General features: G+C 35.3%; 1 protein-coding gene across 1 annotated transcript; it reads right to left on the minus strand.

The window, feature by feature from the left end:
• Nucleotides 1–2,847: 2,847 nt before the first annotated feature.
• On the minus strand, nt 2,848–12,797 carry LOC117328972 (exosome complex component RRP45-like). Its single transcript, XM_033886622.1, has 14 exons — nt 12,605–12,797; nt 10,149–10,243; nt 9,523–9,639; nt 8,838–8,940; nt 8,506–8,603; nt 8,193–8,232; nt 7,732–7,814; nt 7,375–7,507; nt 6,796–6,884; nt 6,490–6,651; nt 5,105–5,123; nt 4,805–4,928; nt 4,499–4,574; nt 2,848–2,990 (listed from the first exon to the last, which is right to left on the minus strand). Exons 1-14 carry the CDS (start codon nt 12,668–12,670, stop codon nt 2,888–2,890), a joined length of 1,308 nt encoding a protein of 435 aa, XP_033742513.1. The 5' UTR covers nt 12,671–12,797; the 3' UTR covers nt 2,848–2,887.
• Nucleotides 12,798–12,808: the final 11 nt, after the last annotated feature.

Below are 12,808 nucleotides of genomic sequence, written 5' to 3' on the forward strand. Positions count from 1 at the left end.
CAATATGCAAAATGGATTAGTTTAAAGAATATTCGTTCTCTTTTGTATGGGTACAGGGATTTTTATCAAATTTGGTTTGCAGCAAGGCAAGTTGCAACTGAATATCTCAAAACTTAAAGGGATAGGGTCGGGTAGAGGAATTTAAAATGGTTATTTAAATTGGATGTTTTTCAAAAGAATTGAGACATCATTAGACAAGAAAGATAAAGGTTAGGCTTTTAAACATGGTAATGAAAGGTGGATCCCGAAATGAGAAAATATTTGTCATTTGGTTGTTTTACAAGATGCTGTTCCTCATGTTTCTATTTTGAGTGAGAATTACAATGTTTTATACTTGTATACTTGTATATATGTAAGTATATAGTTGGTTCTTTTTTTAGTAATTTATATTTTTTGTTTGCAGTCTGATATTTTACAAACAAGAGGCCCAGAGGGCCTGTATCGCTCACCTGGATTTCATGATATATGAAACAAGAATGATGATTAAGTATATTTGTCACTGGTATTGCTATGTCAATATATCATAGGCATTTTATATGGGTACGTGAGGTATGCCAAAAAATGCATTAATTCATGAAATGAAATTGACTTTTGGCGCAACCCCTTAGGGATGATACCACACAAATATGAGTGATATACATTGCTTAGTTTCAGAAAAGAAGTTGTTTAAACAAATTGACCCCTTTTGACCCCGCCCTCTGCACCCGGGAGGTCAGTTCCTTCCTTTATAAAATTTTGAATCCTTACCCAAAAGAATGCTACCAGTCAAACATGAGCTCTTTCAGAGAAGAAGTTGTTCATATCAATTTAGCCAAATTGACCCCTTTTGGCCCCACCCCTCAGCCCCTTGGTCAGAGGGTCAACCCTAAAATTTGTACAATTTTGAATCCCAACCCCATGACCATGCTACAATACAAATGTGAGTGATATATATTGATTAGTTTCAGAGAAGTTGTTTATATCAATTTAACTAAATTGACCCCTTTTGGCCCCGCCCCTCAGCTCCAAGGGGGTGGGCCCCATCATTTGTTCAATTTTGAATCCTTAACCCAAGGGAAAGCTACCAGTCAAATATTAGAGATATCCATTGCTTAGTTTCAGAGAAAAAGTTGTTTATGTCAAATCTGCCAAAATGACCCCTTTTGGCCCCGCCTCGCAGCCCCAAGGGAGGTCGGCCCCACTATTGTGAATCCTGACTCCAAAGGGATGCTCACAGTCAAATATGAGCAATATCAATTGCTTCGGTTTCAGAAGAGAAGTTGTTCATATCAATTTAGCCAAATTGACCCCTCTTGGCCCCACTCCTCAGGCCCCCTTGGGGTCAGCCTCACCATTTTTACAATTTTGAATCCCCACCCTATAGTGATGCTACCAGGCAAATATGAGCAATATTCATTGCTCGGTTTCAGAGAAGAAGTCGTTTATATCAATATAGCCCGATTGACCACATTTGGCCCTGCCCATCAGGCCCCCAGGGGGTCAGCCCCATCATTTGTACAATTTTGAATCCCTACCCCATAGTGATGCTACCAGGCAAATATGAGCGATATCCATTGCTTGGTTTCAGAGAAGAAGTCGTTAATATCAATATAGGTATATTGACCCATTTTGGCCCTGCCCCTTAGGCCCCCAGGGGTCAGCCTCACCATTTGTACAATTTTGAATCCTCACCCCATAGTGATGTGACCAGGCAAATAGGAGCGATATCCTTTGCTTGGTTTCAGAGAAGAAGTTGTTTATATTAATAGAGCCAAATTGACCCCTTTTGGCCCCACTCCTCAGGCCCCCTTGGGGTCAGCCTCACCATTTATACAATTTTGAATCCCCACCCTATAGTGATGCTACCAGGCAAATATGAGCAATATTCATTGCTCGGTTTCAGAGAAGAAGTCGTTTATATCAATATAGCCCAATTGACCACATTTGGCCCCGCCCATCAGGCCCCCAGGGGGTCAGCCCCATCATTTGTACAATTTTGAATCCCCACCCCATAGTGATGCTACCAGGCAAATATGAGCGATATCCATTGCTTTGTTTCAGAGAAGAAGTCGTTTATATTAATAGAGCCAAATTGACCCCTTTTGGCCCCGCCCCTCAGACCCCTGGGGGTTAGCCCCACCATTTGTACAATTTTGAGTCCACACCCCATAGGGATGTTTCTGACAAAATTTGGTCAAATTCTGATCAGTGGTTATGAAGAGGAAGTCAATTGTTGACGGACGGACGGACGGACGGACGGAGGGACGGATGACGGACGCAACGGTATGGCATAAGCTCACCTTGGTCCTTCGGACCAGGTGAGCTAATAAAAAGGATAAATACAACTGTGAAATCAAGTACTTTGATCAGTATGTTCTTGATGTAAATTAAGAAGTATTCAATTTAACTTGTCAAATTGTAATTTCTATCTGGATTGTTGGTATTCTCACAATCTCTTTAAACTGATGATCCAGTTCGTTCACATTTAAACGCTGTTTGTCATGTAGCTCTTTGGTTTTATTTATTATTGATGAATCCAAATATTGTATTTCACCTATCATGTGTTCAGTGTTAGAGATACATCAAATTAGATTCATCTACGGCTATAACCTGAAGGTTTCTGGTGGTTCATCTGCCTTTTAAAAAATCTTCCATATTAGATTTTTCAAAACACTCATAAAACATTAGAAATCTTTGGATTACTACAGCTCATTATAAACATATGTGTGTCCTACTGAATATATCTACAAGTTGCCTCCTTATCTAAAGATGAAAATGAAAACTGGGCGATAAAACACCTTGGTTGTATAAGAAATAGTAAATATTTAAAACCTTTTAAAATCAGTTAATTTAAAACAAAATATAAAATATATTCAACATAAATTTATTGCAACAAATTAAATAAATATCAAGGTTTTCCTTTCCGTTTCTTTGGTTTGTTTTTTGTTTGCACTCGTGTAGTATTTGTTGACTGTACTGAAGAAACTTTCTTTGTGCTGTCAACTGCGTCCCTGTCAACAGGAAATGGAAAATAAACTTACCAGGTAAAACGAACAATTCTCACACTCACATTTCATCCATTTACAAAGTGATTAGTGATTTCTACTTTTTTGGGAAATTTATAGAAATTACAGGGGTCTGTGCCGTGGACAGGTATATCTCAACCTGAGTGTAAGAAGTAAGAATTGGCTGGTCAGTATGAGGCTATCCCTGTCCAGGGAACAGACCAGGGGAGGCGACATATTACATCAAAACTTCTCACATAATTACCTTTACAAATAACTATTACATAAAATTCTATTCAGATTACAAACAGATCTGATTCTTCAACCAAAAACCCAGGAGTTGAGACAAGGAATTCCTCAATTCACAACAATTGACTGATGTCACAGTGCATGGAAACAATTCATAATCATGATGCCAGTGTGTGTCAGCATGCTATCTATCTCTCATGTGTGATTAAAAGATTCTTTCATATATGTGTATGTAGGATAGGGATATTCTACCCCAGGGTCACAAAACATGGTGAAAGCCAAGGCATGCCAAAGGTTATACAACATCTTGTGATCCTGAGGGTAGAATATCCCTATCCTACATACACACATAATGAAAGAGACTTTTTCTCTCATATCACTCCAACATTTCTGGTAAAACTGTCTCTCAACCATCCATTGACATGTCTGTGATTGTCAACATCCCAGAAAAAGAAATTCTATCAACAATATTTTGAAAAAGCAAAAAAAAAAAAGAAAAAAAAAGAAGCAATTTCCAATTTTACATATAATTTGATTTACACTTCCACATATTTGATCATTTTACAGAATACACCAATACTTTTTATTGTACAGTTTTTATATAAAATACTACATCACTTCATGACGTCACAACTGTCATTGGAAATGCCGGTCATAGTTTAAGGCTATTGGGAGTGATGTCGATCTTGTTCGCCATGATGCGGTGTGTGCTAATGAAGAAGGAACCATATTTTGTTGGTTTTTGCTGTTTGGCATTTTGATAAAAAGCATTAATGTATGGCTTTAGTTCGACGTCCTATTATTGCCTGGTGATTAACTGTGTTTACATGCTTTTTTAATGACAAAAGACAAACCTGCAGTGTAGGCCAGTCTACTGTATGTACTGTACAGTAATGGAGATATATTTTTACTCAAATGAAATGTCTGATCATTTTACCTTGTAGCCCTATCAGTTTATTGCTGGTATGATACATATATCTAGTGAATACATATCTTTTTTCTATAGTTAAGTCCAATTTGTTAAATTTGACATCAGTGGTGATGGCTGACAGATGCGAAAACAAGCAGAAGACGTAAGAGTTGTCCCCCTTGAATGTAGATTACTCTGCGCACCTGAAATGCTATGAAAGATAGATTTTTCTTATATAGCTATCTTACATGGCAAACTCTATCCAACATCTTGAGATATGAGAGAAAGAGTTAACTCTTCTAGCTAACAACCAGGGACTCACTCTGTGAAGTATGTGATAACAAATTATTCTCACCTTGGTTGCGTATGTAGCTGGTCACCCTCCATAATAACAACATCTTCCTCTTCACTGTCAGAATCCAACACGACCACTGTTGAAATATAGATTATACTCTGTAAGTCACAGAATAAATGAATTTGCAGCTATTATTAAAATAATGAGTTTTTCATTGGTAATTTATTTCATACCAAATCTTGAATAATATAAGTTATTTTGACAATTTTACTTACTTGTATTAATATCAACCAATAATTCAGATGACTTAAAATTATGGCGATAACTTATAAGTTTTCATTTGTGAAAAGTTAATAAGAACCTAACCTTCTGGTTGAGGGGATTTCTTGGACATTGGGATGGCCTTGTGACCTTGTTCCTCTGCGAGTTCCTTCTCCTCCAGCTCCCAAGTACTTGGTCCCCCTTCTCCTATACATCCAACTCCCTTATCCTACAACAATCATCAAGTCACATATCCACATAAACATCTCTTTGTTGTTTATACCACAGAGAAGATAAAGGAAGTCATTGTTTCAGTCTAAACAATACAGTTACTCATTGTATACTTGTTAAATGTAAATTATCTGCAAATGGACACACTGTCTGTTTTCCTGAAAACAAACTTACCAATATTTCAACATCAGATCTGACAGAGGTCAAGGTCATTAATAAACAACTTAAAAGTATTTCTTCAGATACATATACTTTTTAGTCTATAATATTGTTTTTAGTTTATTAAAATGGCACATTGTGATATTATACTTTCGCAAGGTGACTGTGTACCATTAAAAGTTTTATTGTAATAAAGAATAAGTTGTTGAATGAGGTATTCATTGAATAATAAGCCATGTCTTGATCAGAATCAACTAGAACTGTCGCCAGGATGGCTGACTAATACCCCCACAATCTGCACGAGTCAATGGTGAATTGGAACTGTTAATCAGAGGCTTACTAAGATAACCAAGTAATATAGTGACCAGTTGCCATAGCAGCCATAATTTGGAGAAAAAGAAAGTGGCATGCACATCTACACATGGTCCTCTATATTCGTGTGACGTGTCATTAAAATCGGCCCTTCGGTTTAGGAGTTGTCTGGACAAACTTAAAGTTATGGTTCTTATCGGAAAACCTGTTTATAGTGACCAGTTGCCATAGCAACCATAATTTTGAGAAAAAGAAAGTGGCATGCACATCTACACATGGTCCTCTATATTTGTGTAAAGATTCATTGAAATCATCCCTTCAGTTTAGGAGTTGTCCAGACAAACTTAAAGTTATGGTTCTTATCGGAATCCCTGTTTATAGTGACCAGTTGCCATAGCAACCATAATTTTGAGAAAAAGAAAGTGGCATGCACATCTACACATGGTCCTCTATATTTGTATAAAGTTTCATTGAAATTGGCCCTTCAGTTTAGGAGTTGTCCAGACAAACTTAAAGTTATGGTTCTTATCGGAAAACCTGTTTATAGTGACCAGTTGCCATAGCAACCATAATTTTGAGAAAAAGAAAGTGGCATGCACATCTATAAATGATCATTAATATTTGCGTTGAAGTTTCATTGAATCTGCCCATCGGTTTAGGAGGAGTTGTCCGGATAAAATGTGTCTACAGACAGACGGACGGCCGGACGGACAACCTGATTCCAGTATACCCCCCTAACTTCGCTGCAGGGGTATAAAAGCTTTAGTACTGACACATCAGAAAGGGATCTCAATGCCAATTTGTTACTGACCAGTGACCTGACCTGTAATCTCCTGGCCTAAAAAGCTATTCCTTTTCACTCATATGGAAGTTAAATCTTTACACTAGTTGTACATATACTGGTTTGTAGAGAACTGGAGATACCCAGATGTTTTCCGGCTGGTACCAAACCTGCAGCTGCCACCCTAGTCAGTACCCAAACTTACTACAAAGCTCAGTACAGCATACAGGCTGATGATGAAACCATGGAGAAACAGCCTGTTAATATTAATTTTACTCTAAACAAATTGAGACAGGTAAAAAGATACGATTCACTGGAGCTAATGGTCATTGCTTCTCTGATTGTCTGAAGTGAAGCGGCCACACTTTCCTCCACATCATCTACATCCACTTCCTCTGGTTCCATCTCATTGGTTGTGATGTTATCCATGGCAACAGACTCAGTGTATCCAAACTTTTCACCCTTCGCCCTACAGACAACAGTAGTCACCACATGAGTCATTCCAATTCAGTTTTCATACAAAAATATCTCCAATTAGAAAAACATTTGTTATTATATCATGTCTCCCTATATTGACAGACCTATCAAACTAATCACCGTGGTTACAACATACCTGGCCTGTCTGTCATTGTCTAGTGCCCTGTGGATGAGATCTGTTGTCTCCGACACCTTCACCACTGCTATGTTGGAACAGCGTAGGACCTGAAGATGTCATCATTAAATTGTCACCAACAAGATCCTATGTGATACTAGACAGCACATCTTTTTTCAAGCTTTATACCTTTGGCAATTTTATTTCTTAAATAATGATATGTAGGTTTTAAAAGTCAGACAATTTTTTTTAAAAACAAGCACTCAAGTCCTACCCTACTATTAGAATGACAACAAAATATGCAGGATTTGTTTCAAGTCATGACAATACTGTATTATCTCTCTTCCGACAAGAGACCTACACCTGTCAGTTTTGACCCTGCCTTTATACATAGGTACAACTGAAGCACCATTTCCAATTAGGTTTGTTGTTTATTTTTAAATGTCATAAAAATCACAATAGTTTAACAGGTTTTTACCTGAGAACATGTCCACTTGCACAGGAAATTCCCAATTTCTGGCAGGTGGCACTATTCTCAAATGTTCAAGAAAGAAAAAAATGATGTTTTATTTCATTTCAGAACAATAAAAAAACAGCTACCTGGTCTTTGAGAAGCAACATTTGTCCGGTAACTTGCAATGTGCATATTTCACGATGTTTATTCATTCCTATTATCATCTTCCCATCCATTACTTTCTCTTCTTTGTCTGTTGGGTCAACCAACAAAAACTTTCTACAGAAGAAAACAATGTCGATTAAACAGTGGCATATTAAAAAATATTTTACCATATTTTTCAAAATTTAAGCCCAACATCATGACATGTTTAAAATCTGTTAATATGACAAATTGTATCGTTCAAAATTTTATAAGATAGATTAAGACATCAATTGAAACCAGGAGTAGAAAGTGACATCACATATTTTCCGTGTATCCAAGGCTTATATTCCTTAACTTACCCCTGTTCGTAGAATGAGAAGGACACACAGATAGGCATGTGATGTACACTAAGGGGGATTGGGTCTTTCTCCTCCACTGGATGCTGAAATCACAGATTCTGTACCAATTCAAACATGCAGCATTTTGGGATCAAGCTTTTGCTGTACAATTTGGAAAATTATCAAATATGATATGTGTTAATGGGTGAAATGAGACCCTGCCTACATATATATATTAAGTAAAGGTATATATTTTGTTAAATCCTTCATTTCAATTAAAAGAATCGAATGGGAACAAATGTTTATAACATGTCGACAAATTATATTTACACTGATTTTCCACACAACCATCTAATATATATATGACCCAGCTTCTTTACAAGAGTCACTTAAAACTAAAAAATGGCCTAACAGGGTTCGTTATCTAATTCTTTGACTAAATATGACGTTCATGTAGCTGGACCCTTGGAGTAGCTACTCACCACTATAACATTGCTGCCCTCAACAGTCACATCAGGTCTCCTGCAAATGGACATTATTCATCTGATTACTATCATACACAATACCGCAGAAAATAAATTCTGATATTTTCTTTTTAGAAGTATTAGTGAGCAATTGTTTTTGAAAGGGAGTTTACAATTTGAAATGTTGACAAAAATGAAAGTAGTCTTTGAAATGTTTTAACCAGTTTAGATTCAGTCATCGATTATTAATGATAAAATGAAGTTTTCCGTGTGCTTTGTTAAACATAAAACTAATAAACATCAGAGCCTTGTCAATAAACATGGTCCCTACCTGAAGTGGGTAAGTGCTGTAATGGCAGCTATACTAGCACAATCTATAATATTTCCATCATGATTTAACACATGGATGTCTGTTCTCACCTGCCACACCTAAAGAGAGAGTAAAAGTCACCTGATAAGTATATTTATACAGGAAGTTAAATGATAGTAAGCCGATTACAAAACTTTATTTCACATTATTAATCATTGTTATATAATAGAAACACTTAAAGATTTTACCATTACATAAACAGTCCTATTGTGTGATTAAAATCAAATTATGAGGATCGAGACAGAATTTTCCAAACCCTCTATCTTTACAGGTCTAGGCCGGCTAGAATGTACCTTTTCTCCTGATATGATACAGAGGGACTCCATGTCTACACAACGTGATTCCTTCAGACATCGCTCCAGAAGTCTGTTGATCTCCACACCTAATTCATGTGACCTTCAAAACAAAGAAAATTATTAGTCTATCGGGTACATCTAATAGTGATAAAAATCCATCATATACAAAATCTGTTCAATAGACAAATAATGACATCAATTACCATTACAAAACATTGAAAACAACTCAGGATGACCACCACTTCCTAGAATTATCACTATTGTATGTATTTCTCAGTCATTGTGGAGACTTCACCATGCATATTACATTTTGCAAATTAAAGATCACAATAAAGTGTAATATGATTGTAACATATATATCAGGTGGCTATATTCAGCTGTTTTCTTTCCTGAAAATAATTATCATGAAGTGCCAAAGAGGTATAAAAGTGTGAACCTCTCTATCAGCAGGCCATCATTGGAAACACTTGAAACTGCTTGACTATTTATGTCAAAAATAAACAACAGACACTGTTGATGTTCATGTTTACAGAATACTGATGTGTGAGCGTCAGAGGTTAACACAATTCTAAAAGTGAACATAAAAAGGGTAAAGCAGAACTTTTGTGTTGCACACAATTTAATATTGATAGTACTAAATAATAAGCCCACATAACACTAACAATTACTTCACTCTTTTTACCTTCCTTCAAATGATGGACATGCCATGGGAGATAACTCCACATTGATGAAGAGGACACCGTCAGAGGGCCTGGTTGGCTTTGGTTCACACAGCTCACAGGACACCTGAGCAAACACCCTGCAGTTAAAATAGTGGAAAATAACATTTATGGCTACATGCTGCAGCTCATGGCAGCCATGGCCTAATTTGGTTACATAATTAACTGTACACCTTTGAAAATGCTTTAATTCCTTCTGGTTGTTATTTAGGGATTACAGTACTCTATAAGTCCCAGTTTAGATTTCAGGAAGAAATAGCGAGTCTTCTAAAATTGTGCATTAGACAGCAATGAACACCTTGTAAAAATAGAAAAAATGACACCAGCAACCAGAATATATTCCTTTCTACATGTACCTACAAAACAGCTTAAAATATCAAAACATGGCACATATAATTGTCAAATGATATCTATATCCCTTCAAACAATTTATCATGGTAACTATTTACACAAATTCTTAATACAATCAACATTTCTCTATCTTTTTCTAACACCTGCACACAATGATGTGTTCACTCTATCTTGCAATTTGTTAAAAGTTCTTGCACTTTATGGACTCCCAAGTCATAATGTCTATAATTCACTCTACCTTGTTTGGCCAAGTTCAACATAGCAGCTTCCCCTATCAGTACCAAACTTGATTCTGATCCTTCTGTAGTCAAATGGCTGTCTTCCATCAATCCGCTGAAATGAACGCATTCTTTAATTCATATTGTTGAAAAGCTTGAAGTTATAACATTTAAACATCAAAATCTGCAATGCAACAATGTTTTATCTTTATAGAACCTCTATAACACTCGATCAAGTTTTTATACTTTTGTGGAAAAGGAAACAGTTTAACTGTTACCTAAAGTTGATCAAGTCAATATAATGGACACAGGCAAAACAAATGCCCCTATATCCATATCTATAATCAGGAGATAACTAAACAGTGATAAAGAAACTGATTGGTTGAATGACTTTAGGTCAAGCACTAGTATGAAACATATATTAGATATTTATTTTAATTTCAAGATTTGTTTTTGTATGTAATTGTGAATTGTAGGAATTAAACATTCATTCTTATTTCTTTAGTTCAATTTATAATGTTTTGACTGTTAATTACCTGGAAGATAATGCATGTTCTTCAATATGTGTTGCTTGACAAGAAGAAACTACATGTATTGTTATCATTTACAGAAAACAGAAGGCAAGCTGAATTGCAACAACATAATATAAGCTCCAGTTTACATTTTTTTTTTTATATATTCCAAATGTGAGAGAGGCCAATTCTACCACATTTTATTATAATAATGCTGTAAAAGAATGTAATTCTTTACCCTTACCAGAGAGTATCGCTAGATCAGGACAATAAAAAATAAATCTTTCTCCAGAATAGTGACATATAAAAACCTTCTCCATCAACTAAAACTGGAACAAGACCAGACTTTTGAGTTCTACAAGTGTAATCTATTATATGAGAAGTATTAGCATATTTTTTATTATGTAAGTATATACATGTATGTATGTAGTAAGTATGACTATATTGTATATAAGGAAAAGGAATCTGTCCTTGCGAAGGTTAATTACATACTTTGTCACTAAGCCTTTAAATTCTCTCCCTCTCAGGCTTCTTCATGTGGACTGAACATTTACTGGAAAGTGATGTTCAGTCCACCTAATAAAGCCCGAGAGGACAGACAGGCCTAGCAGCAAAGTCTTGTTTTTTTGTAATTTAATATATATACATATGTGTGTACATCTGTTGGTCGTAGTGGTCAATCATGATGTTTACCATGACTGTACCGTCCATGACAGAGACAATATACAAAATCTAGAATGATCGTGATAAGATTTACTGCAGTCTCCTAACATGAACATCTTCAGTTCTCATGACTTCATGTACATGTATACACTTGCACACTTGGAATATTTTTATATCTAAATGGTCCAATATTAGGGATCCCACAGGACATTTTATGGTGTTTTTTACAAATGATGTGTTCCCTCAGAGTGGATCAAGCTTTCTAATTTTAAGAAAATCCAAACTGATAAATGATTAACTTGCTTGTCTTAATCTTTTAGCTACATGTAATTATAATATACCCTTTTCAAATGCTGCTATGCATAAAGCTGTGAAACTTTTTGTGTTACATAAAAAAAAATTAAAAAATAATTTCATATCATCAGAATCTGAATGTATACTTATTGCTTTTTTTTACCCTATACAACTTTTTGTTGTTTGCATATACAATATGATTAATATCCAAAATAACTATAGATATTCTTTATCACTTTCAAAATTAGTTTATTGCTTTAAAATTGAGTAAAAATGTTGATATTCATGTCGCGCACAAATCTCCCTTATTTTAGGCAAAACTCCCTTAAAATAATCATCAATCTCCCTTATTGGTCTCCTGAAAATATGGTATGTATATATGTGTACATGTGTGTATATGCAGTAATAATGTGGTTAATTTGTTTGTATGCATTATAGTTGGAACATATGTGGTATATACATAACAAAACATTATAACTTACAACTGTCATTACATTAAAGTATAGTTACATGTATATGAATTATCCACAAATGCAATTTTATGCAAACTTATTCATAATTTTGCTTTAATCCTCCTTATTTCATAATGAGTGTATACATAAAAAAGCCGCAGCTACTTTATATGATTTTATATAAATCTTTTCATTCTATAGATTTCTTATTCTCAAATAATGTGTCTATAACATGGACTATAGTGGAAATAAGCAAACCAAGAGGCATTTTCTTGGTAATCCTATTTTAAGGAAAACATATATATTTCAGTATTTCTACATACGTATTATATATCTTTATTTTTATGGCAAAGTATGGCAAAGTATTTTTACTGATATACTATATTTTGGGCTATAATCAATCATCTTAATACATGTCACTGTTCAACATCTTTTATGAACGTCATGTTGTTCCAATCCTTCATTTGCATGATGAATATGATGTACAAAATGTACCTGCTACAAACATGTGGATCTCTTTCGTATTGTGGGCAATACAACAACACATTGCATTACCTTCTTTTGTACAACTGCTTGTCTAATGAATTCTCGCTCACAATTCGATAAAGGTGTGTCACGCATAATGTGTATTACAAATGTTTATAACGAGTATCCAAACACGTGTGAATGAGTCCAGTTTCAGTTTCAAAACGAGGCGCACTTCCTGGTGTAGGCTATTTTTAACTCTCACATTGAAGAGCTGCCTAGAGGATCCTCAGG

This window comes from Pecten maximus, chromosome 6, assembly GCF_902652985.1.
Source record: "Pecten maximus chromosome 6, xPecMax1.1, whole genome shotgun sequence".
NCBI classification, from domain to species: Eukaryota; Metazoa; Mollusca; class Bivalvia; order Pectinida; family Pectinidae; genus Pecten; species Pecten maximus.

Bases quoted from the DNA above. Each gene is read 5' to 3' on its own strand.
- LOC117328972 (XM_033886622.1), bottom strand. From the start codon at position 12,670: ATGCGTGACACACCTTTATCGAATTGTGAGCGAGAATTCATTAGACAA. The intron at 7,508-7,731 runs GTAAGTTAAGGA...TTTCTTCTGTAG, and splicing joins TTCTCATTCTACGAACAGGG to AAAGTTTTTGTTGGTTGACC. The intron at 6,885-7,374 runs GTAGCTGTTTTT...TGACATCTTCAG, and splicing joins TGTTGCTTCTCAAAGACCAG to GTCCTACGCTGTTCCAACAT.